Here is a 17,240-nt window from a genome sequence, read left to right as displayed (position 1 = left end):
CGTTTAATGTCTGGGTTCCTCCCACAACATTTCCGGGGGGTAGTTATCAGGCCTCTCCTTACATACCTCCAGGGATGGGGAGCTCACTGCTCGAGAGACCGCCCAGCCCACCCTGAACACATCGTCAGAGTCCTTCCTCTAATTGTTTTTGTGTGTGTGTGTGCACGTTTGTGTGTCTTTTTGCCTTTTCTAGGGCCTCTCCCGCAGCATATGGAGGTTCCCAGGCTAGGGGTCGAATCGGAGCTGTAGCCACCGGCCTACACCACAGCCACAGCAACACGGGATCCAAGCCGCATCTGCAACCTACACCACAGCTCACAGCAACACTGGATCCTTAACCCACTGAGCAAGGCCAGGGATCCAACCTGCAACCTCATGGTTCCTAGTCGGATTCGTTAACCACTGAGCCACGACGGGAACTCCCAGAGAGTCCTTTCTTGTCGTGGGCTGGCATCACAGCTGCTGCCCTTGACCCTTGTCTGGCTCAGGACCAAGGAGATCAAGACCAACCCCACCCACATCCAAGCTGCTCCCAGAGCTAAACATCAGCGAATATGAGTGGGTCCAGTTACCTTCATCAATATGGTGTGAGCACCCACTGCATACCAGGCTCTGAATATGACCCAGCCTCTGGCATGATGCATCATAAGCCTCACACCAGCCCGAGCACTTGCCCGGAGCTGGCAGGACTGTGGTGATGACAGAGGCAGCAGGACACCCCCGACACCACACTACAGGCTCTGTCCCCCGACACAGCTTCCTGCCCCTTCGTGAGCAGAGGCTGATTCCTAAAGACTGGGGAGGAGGGAGTGTATGAATCACGGGCTGTGGGTGAAGAAAGGATGCGAGCGTCCACACAGGCCGTTCCCCCTGAGCTTCCAAAGTGCGGTGAGATCGATCCCCGCTCAATTTAGAACCTAGACGTTCGCCTTAACGCTGATGAAAGTGGGGGGGCAAACGGGGGTTGAGTTAAAGCTGGAGATGCTTCTGGTTTTTCTGCAGGAATTCAGGAGGTGGAATGAAATTTAGGAAGGGGGGGAAGGGAAGGAAGAGAGGGAGGGGGAGAGGAAGAGAGAGAAAGAGAGAGAGGGAGGAAGGAAAGGAGGGAAGGAAGGAACAAATGAATACGAACGAACTTCAAAGGTCGGAAAGCTCCAGTCCTGAGTCCCAGGGCACATAACTGAGCGTCGGGAGCCCCTGCTTGGCTTCTGATCGCAGCTACTCCATCATCAGCGGGTGACAGTAGCGGCCTCCTCGGGTGCCCGGTCCCATCACCCCAGGGCCCACCCTGACTTCAGCCCAGCTGTGGGGGACAGTCTGGTGTGAGCACAGATGCAGGCTGCTGGTTCCCAACCTCCAGCACACACAGGCCTTCACCATAGCTGGGACACCACTCAGCCCGTCACGACGTGGGAGGGTTCAGGTCCCTGGGGTCAGTTCTGGGAGATGGCTGCTCAGAGGCCAGCAGAATTGACCCCCTTCTGTCCACGGAAGCCTCCTCCCTCAGGCTTCATGAAGCTCTTCCTCCTCTGCCTCATGCCCCGACTCCCCTCACCCCTGCTTTCTGCAACCATCGTTGTATCGATTTGCTGCACCCAGTCCTTGTCTCAGGCTCTGCTCTCTGGGCTCCTAGGGCCCCTGATGTGGGCAAGTTTCTTCCCTCTTTTCACCAGCAAAAGGGGAAAGCTAACAGCATGGATATAGGAGAGGTAAGTAAAGGCACAGGACGCGTGTAGAACTGTGGCTGGCACCTAAGTGCCCCGGAAAACTACCATGATTTCAGCATTGCCCTTGATGGCGATGACAGCTCAACGAGCACCTCAAATGCTGCAGATCCAAGTGGAAGACGGCGACGAGGCTGGCTGAGCCCAGCGCATCGGGATGCGTCCTGCAGCCCCAGCCACGAGGAGTGACGCGTCCTGGAGGAGGAGGTGCAGCGGGTACATTTCCATCGTTGGTTGTCAATCAGTCCTTCCTGCAACATCATAGGAGAATGTTGCCTTTTTATATTTTAACAACCAATATTTAGCAAAACCTTCCTGTTGGAATATGTTCAAACAGGAATCTTTTTTAAACAGTCGGCGAGATGTTTTTAATATGCAGATTTGAGGGTCTGTACTGGTCACCCGTATTCATCGCTTTGATGTCCAAGCCACACGGTGGTAGAAACGGTTCCAAACACCTTTTTTCATAGCATAATGTCTCTCAGAAAATTGCTACTTTCTCTCTCTTGTTAAAAATGTCCCCTTACCCTGAAGAGATAGATGCTTATGTCTTAACTCATAGAACCTCTGCTAGGCAGCCTCCCTTCGCAGTCACTGGAGGTGACAACAGGCTCGTCCCTGGAGTCGAGGTGGCAGGTCTGCTGTTCCATCGCAGTGCTGACTCTGTTAGCTTTGTCTTCAATCTGTGGTTTCTTTGAAGGATCCTTTATTAGCTCCTGTCCATTTGTCGGGGTTGATTCCATTAAAACCAAACGCTACCGTCTCCAAATCTGCTAACTGGTAAATTGCACATGTAACTGCAATATATCACTCTACGCAGAAAGCAAAGACAGATAAAGGGCTCCCCGGGGGCTCCTGTGCTCTGTGCAGCCCCACGTCCCCCTCGCGTGGCCATGTGAAATGCAGTAAAACCACAAACATGAATTCCAGTATCTTTTACTGCCCCCTCCTGACATCCCCTCTTTGGTTCCTACTGCTCTCAGTCATAAAAAGGAACCAGGAGTTCCCGTAGTGGCTCAGTGGGTTAAGAACCTGACATAGTGTTCAATCCCTGGCCTCGATCAGCGGCCTAAGGATCCAGCGTTGCCGTGGCTTCAGTGTAGGCTGGCAGCTACAGCTCCAAGTGGACCCCCTAGCCTGGAACTTCCCTATGCTGCAGGTGAGGCCCTAAAAAGAAAAAAAAATTACTGCAAACTTAGTGGCTTCAAACATAAACTTCTCCTCTTACAGTTCCAGAGGTCAAAACTCCAAGATAGGACCCGTGGGCTCAAGTCAAGGTGCATCAGGGCTGTGTCCCTTTCCAGAGGCTGTGGGGAGAACCATTCCTGGCCCTTTCCAGCCTGCAGAGGCCACCTGCACTCCTGGGCTCCTGGCCCTTTCCTCCTGCTTTAAAGTGCATCCCTCCAACCTCTGCTACCATGGCGTCATATTTCTCACTTCCGCCCCCTGCCTCCCGCCTCCCTCTTGTAAGGACCCTCATGATGACATTGGACCCAACCAGATAATCCAAGAGAACCTCCCCTTTGCAAGGTCCTTACCTTAATCACATCTGCAGAGTTCCTTTGGCTTTGAACACCGACGCACGCACAGGTCCTGGGGACTAGAACGTGGGGTTACTTGTGTGGTCATTATCCGGCCTGTCACAGGCCCCTTCTGCTCTTCAAGGAGCCTCCTACAAGGCAAAGATGGCAAGTAACCAGTGATGTTTGCCTCCCTCCTCTGCTCAGTGCCGTCCATGGGACCCCCTCCTGGCTCCTAGGACATCCCGGACTCACGCCTTCTGTGACACAGGCCACAGAAAGTTAGAAGCACTCTTTCTAATGGACTTCTGCAAGTCAGGAGTAGGTGCTCCAGCAAATATATCTGGGAAATGTGGAGTGAAGCAAAATTAGGTGGTGTCTTTCCTGCGGGACTTATCAGAACCTTTACTATTCTACTGTGAAGTTTTATCCACCAAGAGACAGAGCATTCATGCAGTGACACTAAACTTGGATCAGGGAATCTTGTTTCCATGGAGGCTCTCCCTGGGTTGGAATTCCACAAAAGCTCGTTAGGTCTATCAACCAGCCCTGAGATCCTTCCCTTAAAAGGCCAGTCTGTCCCCACCAAGGATTCTGTGTCCCTGAAAACTGGTTGGAGATGGTGAGATGCCTGGGGCACCTGAAACTTAAGTATCCGCTAATCAGCAGGGCCAGGCAAAGCCAAACCATCTCCCCTCAAACATACCAGAGTGCAATCGGGGGCTGAGCCTCAAGGCTGAGGCAGAGCATGCAAAGCCATGTCCCCCCTTGACCGCAGGACTTGGCCGCAGGGAAAACAGAGCATTAGAATTCGCCCCAGGAAGCCGCTCACCGCCTTCCTGGCCCCTAGGACTCAGTCCACGCAGGCACCATGGGAAGGCTTTGAGCCAAGCAAGCTCTTTCTTAACAGTGGCAGATGTCCACTGGGGTCTTCCGCCTGAGAGGGGACTCCCACCAGGGTGGAGCCTCTCTGACGCCCCTGCTTGACACCCTCTCTTGGCAGCTGTCAAAGAGCCGACACGGTGTGATCAACTATGGTCAGCAGGCTGTACGTGATGACATTCCCAGGATGATGTATCTTTTAACTGGAGTCTGTACCTTCCGACCCTCCTCCCCCATTTCACCCCCCTCCCACCGCCTTCCTCTGTTGTCTGCATCCGTGAGCTTGGCTTGGGGTGCGGGGCGGGGTAGAGTCCACGTCTAAGTGAGATCATACAGTCTTTGCCTTTGTTTGACTTATTTCACTTAACATGATGCCCTCAGAGTCCACCCGTGTTGTTGTTCATGGAGGGTTTTTCTTCTTTTTAAAGGCTGAATAATATTCCACTGTGTGTATATGCGTGTGTGTGTGTGTGTGTGTGTGTGTGTGTGTGTGTGTGTGTGTGTACACATTCATCCATCAGCAGACATTTGGGTTGTTCCTTGTCTTGGCTGTTTTAAATAATGCTTGAAAACATGGGACTTCCCATTATGGCTCAGCGGTTATTGAACCCGACTAATATCCATGAGGACACGGGTTTGATCCCTCGCCCCAGGCAGTGGGTTAAGGATCTGGCATTGCTGTGAGCTGTGGTGTAGGTCGCAGACATGGCTTGGATCCCACATTGCTGTGGCTGTGCTGTAGGCCGGTGGCTATAGCTCCAATTCGACCCCTGTCCTGGGAACCAACATAGGCCATGGGTGCGGCCCTAAAAAGACAAAAAAGAGAGAGAGAAATAATGCTTGAAAACATTTTTGATGGTCACAACTGAGAGTTTGCTGCTAAACATCTTATGGTGCCCAGGACAGCCCTCACCACCAAGAGTATCCAGTCCCAAACAGCAATAGTGACCAGGTGGGAAATGCTGCTTTCAAGGGAGGGAGCAGATTGGCCAGCTGGGTTGGGTCAGCTGAGATCAACAAGCATGAACTTGGTACCTGTTCCCTACCAGGCACCAGGATCTGGGCCTCAAGATGCTCACAGCAGATGGACGGGAGGTGCCAGGGACAGTGTAGGGAGAAAGCGCTGAAGGAGGAAAGAAAGCCCAGGGCTCTGGCATCTGGGAGGGAGAAGAAGTTAGCCAGGTGAGGAAAGGTGGGAAGAGCATCTTCTGCAGGGGGAAGGGCATGGCCAACTGCAGAGAGCCAAGAAGCACAGCTTTGTAGGAAAGATGAGCAATTTGCACATCCAAGAAAGATGCATGCAAAAGATGCGTGGCCTTTTAGAAGCCAATGCAGTGGTGAGACAGGTGCTGAGGCGGCAGCGTGCAGAAGAGGTTTATGGGTGGAGCGCCACAGGGCCTGAGAAGACGGGACCCAGGAGAGCAGTTCTGGGCTATTGAAATAGTCCAGGGGAAGGCATGAGAACCAAAGCCGCTCAGCGCCTCCGGGGCTGGACAGAGGGCCAAGCTGATTGATGCTTTGCCCTGTCGAGGAAGTCCTTGCTGCAGGTGGGCTTCTCTAGGAAGCAGAGGCTCAGAAGGAGTTAGGAGTGCAGACATTTCACTGGGGCATCACATCCGGGCAGGGAAAGGGCAGAGGAGGAGGGAACAAGGGGCACGTCAGACCCCCAGGCAACCTGGCAGGACATCTGCAAGCCCCGGGGGAGCCCTGGAGCCACGCCTGTGTAGTACAGGAGTCCAGGTGTCCCACCCAGCAGGAATGGCTGGGCCCTGTACCACCGCCATGCTCAGCTGTAGGCTGGGGCCACTATAAGTACAGCAGTCCCTGGGCTTCAAAGTCAAGGTGGATGCCCATGAAGCTGAGAGCTGGGGGCTGTCCTCTAACCACACTCCCCACAGCTCAGCAGCCAAGCCCCTTCCTGAAGGGGACCTGACTGGTGCGTCGCCATGTCCGCCACGCCATTCGCATGAGGTGGTCCTCCTGACTCAGTCATGGGAACCACAGAAGAAGGGGTGGGGAACAAGAGAAACAAACTCTGTGTGTGTGTGTGTGTGTGTGTGTGTGTGTGTGTGTGTGTGTGTGTGTGTGTATTTTGTCTTTTTAGGGCCACACCAGTAGCATATGGAGGTTCCCAGGCTAGAAGTCGAATCAGAGCTGTCGCCGCCGGCCGACACCACAGCAACACGAGATCAAGCCGAGCTTGTGACCTATACCTCATGGCAGTGCTGGAACCTTAACCCACTGAGTGAGGCCAGGGATCAAACCTGCATCCTCACGGACACTAGTCAGATTCGTTTCCACTGAGCCACGACGGGAACTCCAAAACAATTTTTATGAACACACGTACAAGAAAATTAAATTGATGCTTTAAAAAGAGAAGGGGATTAGGAGTTCCTGTTGTGGCTCAGCAGGTGAAGAATCTGACTAGTATCCATGAGGATGTGGGTTTGATCCCTGGCCTCGCTCAGTGAGTTGTGCATTGCTGCAAGCTGTGACTTGGATCCAGCGTTGCTGTGGCTGTGGTATAAGCCGGCAGCTGTAGCTGGTTCGACCCCTAGCCTGGGAACTCCCATTATGCCATGGGTGCAGCCCTAAAGAGAAAAAAAAAAAAAAAAAAAAGGTAAAAATTTTTTAAAAAAAAAAGAAGAAGAGAATCAGAATTTTTAAGAAGGAAAGTTTGTTCAGAGCTAAACGTTGAATTTACCTGAGAGCTTCCTGGCAGCCAAGGGGAAAAGGGTTCTAAAGTTCTCCTTATTTTATGTGGAAAGCATATATGTCAGATAGGGAGAGAGAAATATTTTCTTGCCCTAAAACCCTAGGAGTACTTTGTCACATGAATGTTGCATATGTGAACCTTGAGAAATACTATGGTTTAGTGCATGGCTGCAGAAACATTACTCATTCAGCTGTTTCTTCCACTTGGTTTTAACAACTGCTAGGAAAGTAATAAATTAGAGCTTACAAAAGAGACATTCTGAAGCAGTGTTTAATATACTACTGGAAATAACACCCAAAGCCTTTGTGGACTTGCTTCTTGGGGATTCTGGAGAAGTTTAACAGCTTGTTTTTTCTTTTGTCCTCAAGAAGAGCAGTTTCACATGGCCTGTGGTGCAGAACAGTGTTTTTAAGGATGATGCCCACTGTGTCTGGAATGGACTGTCCCCAGGAGCCCTCACCATGGCCACCTTCCCTGTAGAAAGAGCTCTCGTGGCTGAATTTTTAAATCCACATTCTAAAAGCATCTCCCGTGATTGTGTCTTCAGAGGTCTACGCAGTCAGCCCACCTTCACGCATATAACCGTAGAGGTTTACACAGTTAAGGGCTTGGTTTAAAAAAACAAGTTCACGGAGGGTGGACATTTGCAGTGTTCTGCCTGGAACAGTCCTGAGTCACGTGGGTGAGACTGGTTCCTAGGACGATGGGCTCTTTGAGAGCACTTCCAGCCCAGGTTGCTGTATCTCAAAGGGGCATGTGGAGAGGGCCCCGGAGATTGTTCAGTTCCATCCTCCTTCTGATGGTAGAATGGACCCCTGGGCATCCAGGTCCCGTGGTCATCCGACGCCTAACTGGACACCTCCAATGAGAACTGATCGCACAGGGCCAGGCAAACAGGAGATGCTCGATAAATATTCATCAAGCTAGGGTTTAGCATGAATTACATCACCCAGGCATTACAGGAGCTGTGCAAGGCATGGGCCACTCTTCATTCACCCAGTGGTGGAGACAGGATTTGAACCCTGGGCGTGCTCGGCTTTGCTGGAGGGGCAATCAGGAGACCCTGGTTCTCTCTTGGCTCTTTTCCTGGTCAACGCCATGACCTTGGGCAAGTGGGTGCATTTCTCTGGGCCTCTGTTTTCCTAGCTTTAAACAAGGGCTTGGCACTCATGGTTTCAAAGGTCCCTGCCAGCTCCATCCTTGACAAGGAGGGTGTCGGGGTGGTGGGATCGACCCTCCCAGCATCCGACATCCTCATTCCTGCTGAAATACACACTTGTCCCCATTGGCAGCCTTCCGGACGTTCCTGGGCAAGGAAGACGTCTCCCGAGAGGTGGAGGAGGTCCTGGCAGAGAGCCGCGTGCAAAGGAACCTCCCCCTGCTGTCGGTGCAGGAGCTGCTCAGAAGCCCCTTCGTCCGCTGGCAGGTCGTCACCGTGGTCATCACCATGGCCTGCTACCAGCTCTGCGGCCTCAACGCGGTGAGTCTTCCTGCGCAAATGGGGGCGCCGGAGGGAGGCATGGGCTGGGGGCAACTCAGGGCTTGGGCCCTGGGTGCCTGGGCTCCAGCCCCAGCTCTGCGCCTTTGGGCAACACATAACTGGAGCTTCCGTTTCCACATCTGTCAAACGGGATAACGTAATACTGAAAGAGAAGATGCATGCAAGGAGGTCCCTTGTGGCGCAGTGGGTTAAGGATCTGGAATTGTCACTGCAACAGCCTGAATAGCTGCGAAGGTGCGGGTTTGATCCCTGGTGCGGGAACTTCCAAGTGGTGTTCAGTGAAGCAGCCAGCCCAGAATTACCCCAGGATAAACACTGCCTAGTATTATATTTCCTTATCCCTAGAAATACTTAAAAGTCATATTTCTTAATCAAATGGATATTAAGGAGTTCCCATCATGGTACAGAGGAAACGAATCCGACTAGGAACCATGAGGTTGCAGGTTCGATCCCTGGCCTCGCTCGGTGGGTTAAGGATCCGGCGTTGCTCTGAGCTGTGATGTAGGTTACAGACATGGCTCAGATCCCGCGCTGCTGTGGCTGTGGTGTAGGCCGGCAGCTGTAGCTTCAATTCGACCCCTAGCCTAGGAACCTCCATATGCCATGGGTGCGGCCCCCTCCAAAAAAAAAGGCAAAAAAAGATGGATATTAGGAAGGTGTCAGTGAGCAACATTGAGGTGATTTAAATAAAAGTACTCTTAGCTGGGCTGGCCAGAGAAGACCTCAAAGCTTTAAGGAAAGTTTCTCGGAGCCCGAGTTGACGTGGGCAGGAAAACCAGCGGGGGTTGGGGGGCCTTTAAGGGGACCCCTAACCCCCCAGTGGGGGCTCCAGAAGGTAGAATTCAGGAGTCTGAGGAGTAGGGGGGCAAACTTAGGATCATCACGGTTATTGTTGCTTCTGGCAAACAGGGGTGGTGAGTTCCCCGTTCGTGAAAGTGTGCAAGCCACCTGACAGGGATGCTTAAAGAAGATGCTGGCACTGAAGCATAAACACCCTCTGAGGCCCTTAGGAAGCTCAGGACAAGTGTGTCTGAGCAGAGGGAGCCAGAAGGGACCTCTGCAGGAGCCCAGATAAAATAGTTGCTCTGCGTGTAGGAGCCTGGCATCTCCCTGGCAGGGAGAGTGTTTGTGGGTGTGTAGGGGAGGTGACATGAAAGGAGTCGTTCCAGTCCGGAGGGGGAGGGTGGCAGTGTTGAAAGTTACACCCCCAGCGCTCTGCCCCATTTCCTCAGCTCTTGACTCTCGGGGAAACACTGGGGTGAACGGAAATATCTTGCTACTTACTTGTTTAAGCTTCGTCTGGTTGGAGTCAGCAGAACGAGTCCATGACCTTGGACTAGTCCTGGTGTTTCCTCCTCTTTGGAAGACCAAGGTCGTGCTAGACACCCTCAAGGGCACCCTCCTCGTTCTGAGAAAGCAGAGAGAGAACGTATCTAAGTTAACACTTGGAGTCGTAACACCACACATGGAATCTATTTAATGAGGCATTTCGCTTGAGAACCATGACGTTTCTAAACAGCGTGCTCTCCTCTGCTGGGACATAATTTGTCGATTTGCATCCCCTGGATAACTTTACACATTCCACGTGGGTGTGTCTGTAAGCCCCAGCGCATAAGCATGGACGGAAAATAACCATTCCCCAATCCATCGCAGAGCCAGCAGTGCAAAGATCTCAGCCCCAGAGTCTGCCATGCTCTGCTTTCTGTCTCTTGTCGTTGTGAGAATATGTAGGCTTCCACCTGCCCTCCTTAACAAGTGTTTTAAGTGCCCAAGACAGCGCTATTCTCGGCACCGTATGGCAGCCCAGCTCTAGCGTTCCTTCATCTTGCTTGGCTGAGACGTCACACCTGTGGACCAGCAATGCCCATTTCCCCTCCCCCAGCCCCTGGCAACCACCGCGTGACTCCCCGCTTCTATGAGTCTGACAATTTGGGGTGCCTCTCATATCAGCGGGATTGTACAGTTTGTCCTCTGCAATTGGCTCGTCTCATGAGGCACAATGTCCTCCAGATTCGGTTATGTTGTCACATCATGAAGGATTTTGTTTTAAAAGGCCAATGAATATTCCATCATATGAATAGGTCACATTTTCTTTTTTTTTTCTTTTTTGTCTTTTTGCCTTTTCTAGAGCTGCTCTCGCAGCATATGGAGGTTCCCAGGCTAGGGGTCGAATCGGAGCTGTAGCTGCCCGCCTCCACCACAGCCATAACAACTCGGGATCCGAGCCACATCTGCGACCTACACCACAGCTCACGGCAACGCCGGATCCTTAACCCACTGAGCAAGGGCAGGGATCCAACCTGCAACCTCATGGTTCCTAGTCGGATTCGTTTTCGCTGCGCCGCGACAGGAACCTCAGGTCGCATTTTCTTTAGCCATCCATCCATCCAGCAACCAACATTTAGGTTATTCCCACGTCTTGGCTGTTGTGAGTAGCGCTGCACTGAACACAGCAGTGCTAATATCTCTTGAGGATGCTGCTTTCAACTCTTTGGGATAAATAACCCAGAAGTGGGACTGCTGGGTTGTATGGCAGCTCTATTTTCAGCTGTTTTAGGAGCCTCCGTACTGCTTTCCACCGAGGCTGCGTCAGTTCACACTCCCACCAGCAGTGCCCCACTAAGCTCCCATGCTCCCCATGTCTTCACCAGCTCTTATTATTACTGTTACCTGTAATAAAAGCCATCCTAACAAGTGTGGGGTGCCACCATGGGGTTTTGATTTGCGTTTCTCTGATGATTAATGATGCTGAGCCTCTTTGCATATACTTGTTGGCTATTTGCATGTGTTCTTTGAAGAAATGTCCGTTGAAGTCTCTGCCCATTTGTTAATGGGGTTATTTAGAGGGGTTGGGGGGGAGTTTTGCATTTTTCCTTTTGTTTTTGTTTATTTTTATTTTTTACTATTAAAATATGAGTTCTGTGTATATGTTGGATATTAGCCCCTTATCAGACACACATGGTTTGCTAATATTTTCTCTCATTCTGCAGTCGCTTTTGCACACGGTTGATGGTGTCCTTTGCTATGCAGAAGGTTTTTAGTTTGATGTAGTCGCACTTGTCTGATTTTGCCTTCGGTGTCACACTCAAGACGTCATTGCCAAGATCAATGTTATGAAGTTTCCCCCTCTGTTTTCTTCCAGAAGTTTTGCAGCTCCGAGTTTTTGTTTAAGTCTGTAATCCATTCGGAGTGAAGACAGGGTCCAGTTTCACTCTTTCGTATGTGGATGTCTAGTTTTTCCTACACAGTTTGTCAAAAGGACTCTCTTTTCCTCCTTGAATGTGCTTGGCACTCTTGTCAGAAATCGCTTGACCATTTATGCACCAGTTTATTTCTGGGTGCTCTCTCTTCTGTTTCATTCATCTGTATGTCTGTCTTTCTGCCCGTCCCATACTATTTAGGTGACTCTAAATCAACTATACTGGAAAAAATAAAAAGCACAAAAAAGTGGAGTTCCCGTCGTGGCGCAGTGGTTAACGAATCCGACTAGGAACCATGAGGTTGCAGGTTGGATCCCTGGCCTTGCTCAGTGGGTTAAGGATCCTGCATTGCTGTGGCTGTGTCATAGGCCAGCAGCTACAGCTCCAATTGGACCCCTAGCCTGGGAACCTCCATATGCCTAGGGAGCAGCCCCAGAAAAGGCAAAAAGACAAAAAAAAAAAATCACAAAAAAAAAAGAAACCAAAAAAAAAAAATTACGATGGCTTTGTAATGTGATTTAAAATCAGAAAGCACAATGCCTCTAGTTTTTATTTTACTCAAGATTATTTTGGTTATTCATAGTCTTCTGTGGCTCCTTATAAATTGTAGGGCTTTTTTTTTCTATGTCTATAAAATATGACATTGGAATTTTGATAGGGATTGCATTGAATCTGTAGATTGATTTGAGTAGTATGGGCATTTTAACTATGAAGTCTCTCTGTATGTAAACATGGACTATCTTCCCAATTATTTCGGTCTTCTTTAATTTCTTCCATCAGTGTTTTGCAGTTTTTGGTATAAAAGTCTTTCGTCTCCACAGTTGACTTTATTCCCAAGTATTTCATTACTTTTGATGCTATTGAAAATGGGATTGTTGGAACTCCTGCTGCGGCGCAGTGAGTTAAGAGTCAAACTGCAGCAGCTTGGGTCGCTGTGGAGGCATGAGTTTGATCCCCAGCCCAGAACAGGGGGATAAAGGATCTGGTGTTGCCGCAGATTCAGTCCCTTGCCCGGGAACTTTCATATACTGCAAATGCGGCCATTAAAAAAAAAAAAAAAAAAAAAAAAAAAAAAAAAAAAGGAGAGAGAGAAGGAAGAAAGAAAGAAAGGAAGGAAGGAATAGAAAAAGGGAATTATTTTCTTACTTTCCTTTTCAGATAGTTCATTGTTAGTGTATCAAAATGCAACTGATTTTTGTATGTTGATCTGTATCCTAAAATTCTACTGAACTTGTTTATTACTCCTAACAATCTATACGTGTGTGTGTGTGTGTGTGTGTGTGTGTGTGTGAGATGTCTTAGGGTTTTCAATGTATAAGAGCATGTCATTTGCAAGCAGTGGTAATTTTACTTCTTCCTTTCTGATTTGGATGCACGTTCTTTCTTTTTCTTGCCTGATTGCTCTGGCTAGGACTTCTAGTGCTAAGATGAATAAAAGCGGCAAGAGTGGGCATCCTCGCCTTGTTTCTGACCTGATGAGAAAAGCTTTCGGTTTTTCGTGGTTGAGTGTAGTCCTAGCTGTGGGCTTATCATATATGCCTTTTGTTACATGCAGGTAATCTCCATTTATTCTTAGTTTGTTGAGGATAATTTTTCATCTTTGAGTCAGGACTAATACTTCCAGCTTGGCACAGAATGTGATGTGGCCTAGAATAAAGAGCTCTGGCCCAAGATCCAGAGGCTTGGCTTTCTGTCTCTCTGTGACCACAAACCTGCTCTTAGAAACCAGGCCATCTGCCTTCCCCGGCCCAGCCTCTCTCTGCTCAGCAGTAATAATAATCAAGCACACACTTTCTTAGCATTTACTGTGAGTCAAGAGCTGTCTCCATGACAGCCCTGTGAGCTCGGCACCACTGTTAGGCACAGAGACCTTGAGATGCTTTTCCCTAGGTCGCACAGCTAGGAATGGTGCAAAGGGGATTTGAGCCCCAGCCACTTGGCCGCAAGGTCTGGGTGGGTGCTTCAGCCCTGAGCAGGGAGGATCTCCAAGGGCCCCTCAGAGCATGCCCATGTGTGTCACTCAGCTGTGTCCCAAGATCATCTCTAGAAAGACAAAGGGACAAGTCCTGCGTCAGTCTTAAATGCAAAAGGACAAACACTTGTTAGCAGCAAATCCCAGCATCGGGGCCCAGTTGTCCTGTGCTTCAGTCCAAGCTCTTCCCTGCACCTGCTACCTTTTTTTTTTGTCTTTTGATGATTGCACTCACAGCAATATATATAGCAATATAGAGGTTCCCAGGCTAGGAGTCGAATTGGAGCTGTAGCCGCTGGCCTACGCCACAGCCACAGCAAAGCCAGATCCAAGCCACATCTGTGACCTACACCACAGCTCAGGGCACCACTGGATCCCCAACCCACTGAGTGAGGCCAGGGATGGAAACTGTGTCCTCATGGATGCCAATCAGATTCATTTCTGCTGAGCCATGACAGGAACTCCCCCGCTGCCTTTTAATCCAAATAATTCATGAGGCCAAGGAAGAGAGCTTCTTCACACAGATGGAAAACTTTGAATGCCCTTTAAAACGTGCTTTACCCCCTTAGTTTTACCAGAAATTATTTGGGGGGACGTGATCTATAGGTTAAGACAGTTATAAATGCCTCTAGGCGTGTCCATTCATCACCGCATGCTGGCCCCAGATGCCTGCAGGGTAAGTAATGCTGTCCCCGTTTTCTAGATGAAGAAACTGAGGCTTGCAGAGAGTCAAGGACTTACTCAAGGTCATAGTGGGTGGTGCCTGTGCTGTCAGATTCACACATCCTGGCACTAGATGCCCTGCCAGGCTGGCCAGCCCGTGTCCAAGACCCCATACCTTGTACTAAACCATGGTCTCTTGGCCTCAGCACTATGTGCATATGAGGCTGGAAAATCCATTGTCACGGGAAGCTGTCCTGTGCACTGGCCTCTACCCACTCGAAGACAGTGGGTGGAACAACCAAAAATGTCTCCAGACGTTGCCAAGTGTCCTCTGGAAGCAAAACTGAGCCCAGCTTTAAGCCCAGTACTTAATAAGCACAGTGGTTCTTCGGCACATTTTTGCTCCAAAGTGTCAATGCACGGTTTCCACACCCATTCGAAGTCAAGCAAAAGTTGGATTTACCGTTTAATCTAAATTCCTTTGCAGGTCGGATTGTTTTCCCCTCCTTCTCATAATAGCTTTCAAGTTCTATGCTCTATAATTAGACCCGTCACTTAAAGGTACTTATTTTATGCAGCTGCCTTCCTCCTGAGCAATTTTTCCTTTGCATAAAAATCAGGCCTCTGTGCAAATGTTCAGTCTCTCGGATGCAGCTCCCCTCCCATAGCCGTCCTTGAGGATGGAGCCCCACCCCCACCCCCGCAGCCCCTGTGTCGCTGCGGCCCCATGACCCATGGAAGGCTCCTGAATGTCTGGGGAAGGAAGAAGTAGGAGGTGAGAGGAACGGGGGCAGGAAGGGCCCTGTTTCTACCAAGTTCTTGGGTTGACAATTGGACCAACTGCCAAACCGGGTGCGAGGAAGCCATGGCTTTCTTGACCCCTCCTGAATCTTCTGGAAGGTCAAGGATGATGATGGCATTCTTAGCAACCTCAAGGTGCCCATCCTTCTTCTGGGTTCCTCCCTTCTTGAACACAGGAGGCCAGTCACACCAACTTCTCTTCTTCTTCTTATTATGAAAAATGGAAATAATGATACTCATTTTTCTTTCACAACTGCCGTGAGGATTATATGAAATTGTGTACATGGACTTGCTCCAGCGGCAACTGCTAAGCTTCTGTTAGGCCTCCCTTCCTCCGGGCTGGTGTCATCAAGACCGTTTCTGGCATTGCTTTCTTCTCTCTCGCCCCCTATTTTCAAACTTTGCTGCTTCCCATATGCACCTCGGTCGGGAAACAAGGCACCCAGGCTTGTTGGAAATAGATGTAACACATGAGCGGACAGGCTCAGAGCACAAGCTGGGAATAAGCCAAGTGGGCCTGGTACCCTCAGTCCCAGATGCTCAGAGGCCTTTTCCTGCCACGATGTTTGTCCACGTGTCCGGGGTCCAAGCATCACAGCGTTCCTGGGTGGCTAGCGTGTCTCTCAAACTCTTTCCCTGAGTGACTGGTGTGTCATACGCTTCCTTTCCCTGCTAGACTAGACCCGGGGGGGCAATCGCATGTGTGTGGTTCCCGACTGCGAGCCCTGTGCCCAGCAGAGCCTCAGACATCCCACACCCTCAACAGACAACTGTATGGAAGGGAGGCGAGACTGGGGAGCGGGTGCTGGAGAGACAGGAAAGCCTGAGATAAGTTTGTAGCCAAACATGACATCAGCCCCCTTGGCCGGCCGGGAACCATGTGAAGAGCCGTCTCACTTGTCTAAGCATCATTAGGAATTCTGAAGCCCAAATCATATTCAGCACAGAACTTCTAATCTCAAGTTCAGAAGCGTTATAAACAGCTTTCTCTTTGAAGTCTCTTCCCAAATACCTTCCTAACTCAACTTAGAAGAATTAAATGTTCTGTTACTTTAATAACCGTGACCTTCTCACTGAAAGAACTTGCTCTGTCCCCGTGGATGGAGAGAAAAAAGCTAAAATGGGGACCTTCCATGTGACACCCCAGTGTGTGATCAAGAGCAGAAGTGTGTTCAGCTCCTGGTATTGAACTTGCAGGTTAGGGGGCCAGTTGGCTGTAAGTGCTCTGTGCCTCAGTTTTCCCAGCTGTAAAGTGAATGAAAGGATGCTTATCAAGCCCCCTGCGTGGGGCTGGTGCATAGGTGGTGCTCGGTAATCTTAGCTATGACTTTGTTTTGAGAGCCCCGCCCAGGGGACACCGGCTGCTGGATTCCAGCCCACCTGCTCCGACCTCCCAGCTGCATAACCCGAGCTACTGCAGGTGCGGAGAGACCCCCACCCCAGGCATGCCCACAGCTGTCCGCGTTCCCCGGGAGCAGTGGCATCTCCAGAGCGAGATGCAGACCCTCCAGAACGACACCCACTAGTTGTTCTGCGTCACTTAGAGAAAAGATGCCTTACTTCATCATTTTAAAAACTTTCACGACACCCCTGAAAGACAGAGTATGACTGATTACGTCCTTTCAGAGAACGGAGATTCAGAGACGTGTCATCATTTGCCTCCAGACCCACAGGGCACAGGAGGCAGCGCTGGAGTTGAAATCCAGCTTTCGGGCCGCCCAGAATTGCCACTCCTTCCACCCCATCACCTGCGTCAGTGGGCAGAGACTGTCAGGCAGCCAGAAAAAGCGTGATTGTGTCAGTCAACACCAATCACGACGGTCCATGGGAGGGGCCACTGCGGGTCATGCGCCAAACTCGCGCTGGTGCATCCGTGTTGCACGATGCCCTCAATCTGCCAGATCCAATGAACCTCAGTGAGAGCAGAGACAGTTACCTTCCTGCTCTGTAAGGAGAGGACGGGGAGACAGCTTCCCATGCCCGCAGAACGAGACCGGCAGCTTGTTGATGTGCAGGTCTTCCCCTGGAGACCGGCCCAGCCCGGCTGGTCCTCCCTGCAGGCCCTGGATGGGGAGAGGGTCGGAAGAGCTGATTTCTGCCCATGATGCAGAAACGCAGTAAGAATAAGATGACTGGAGAGCCACTTATGACTGTGCCCATGAGCATGTAATGCTATGCTCGCTGACTCCTGACTAATGCTTAAACCCATCAGGGATGCCCGAGGCAGTGTTGCTACGAGGGCAATGGGAAGCAGGGAAGAA

General features: G+C 50.5%; 1 protein-coding gene across 10 annotated transcripts in view; it reads left to right on the top strand.

Moving 5' to 3' along the window:
- The window catches only part of SLC2A9 (solute carrier family 2 member 9), a 204,529-nt gene that overhangs the window by 111,080 nt on the left and 76,209 nt on the right, over positions 1-17,240 (top strand). For all 10 annotated transcript variants that reach the window (XM_084973835.1, XM_084973834.1, XM_084973832.1 and 7 more), the window contains one exon: positions 8,135-8,322. In XM_084973835.1, coding sequence (XP_084829961.1) covers positions 8,135-8,322 — 188 coding nt within the window. The remainder of the gene's footprint in view (positions 1-8,134; positions 8,323-17,240) is intronic.

This window comes from Sus scrofa, chromosome 8 (assembly GCF_054392235.1).
Source record: "Sus scrofa isolate SSC_HxYL_T2T_F1_AM1 chromosome 8, Sscrofa_HxYL_maternal_Yorkshire_Landrace_v2.0, whole genome shotgun sequence".
In the NCBI taxonomy this organism is placed as follows: domain Eukaryota; kingdom Metazoa; phylum Chordata; class Mammalia; order Artiodactyla; family Suidae; genus Sus; species Sus scrofa.
Note: the sequence above shows the minus strand (reverse complement) of the source record. Positions and strands in the feature narration are given on the sequence as shown.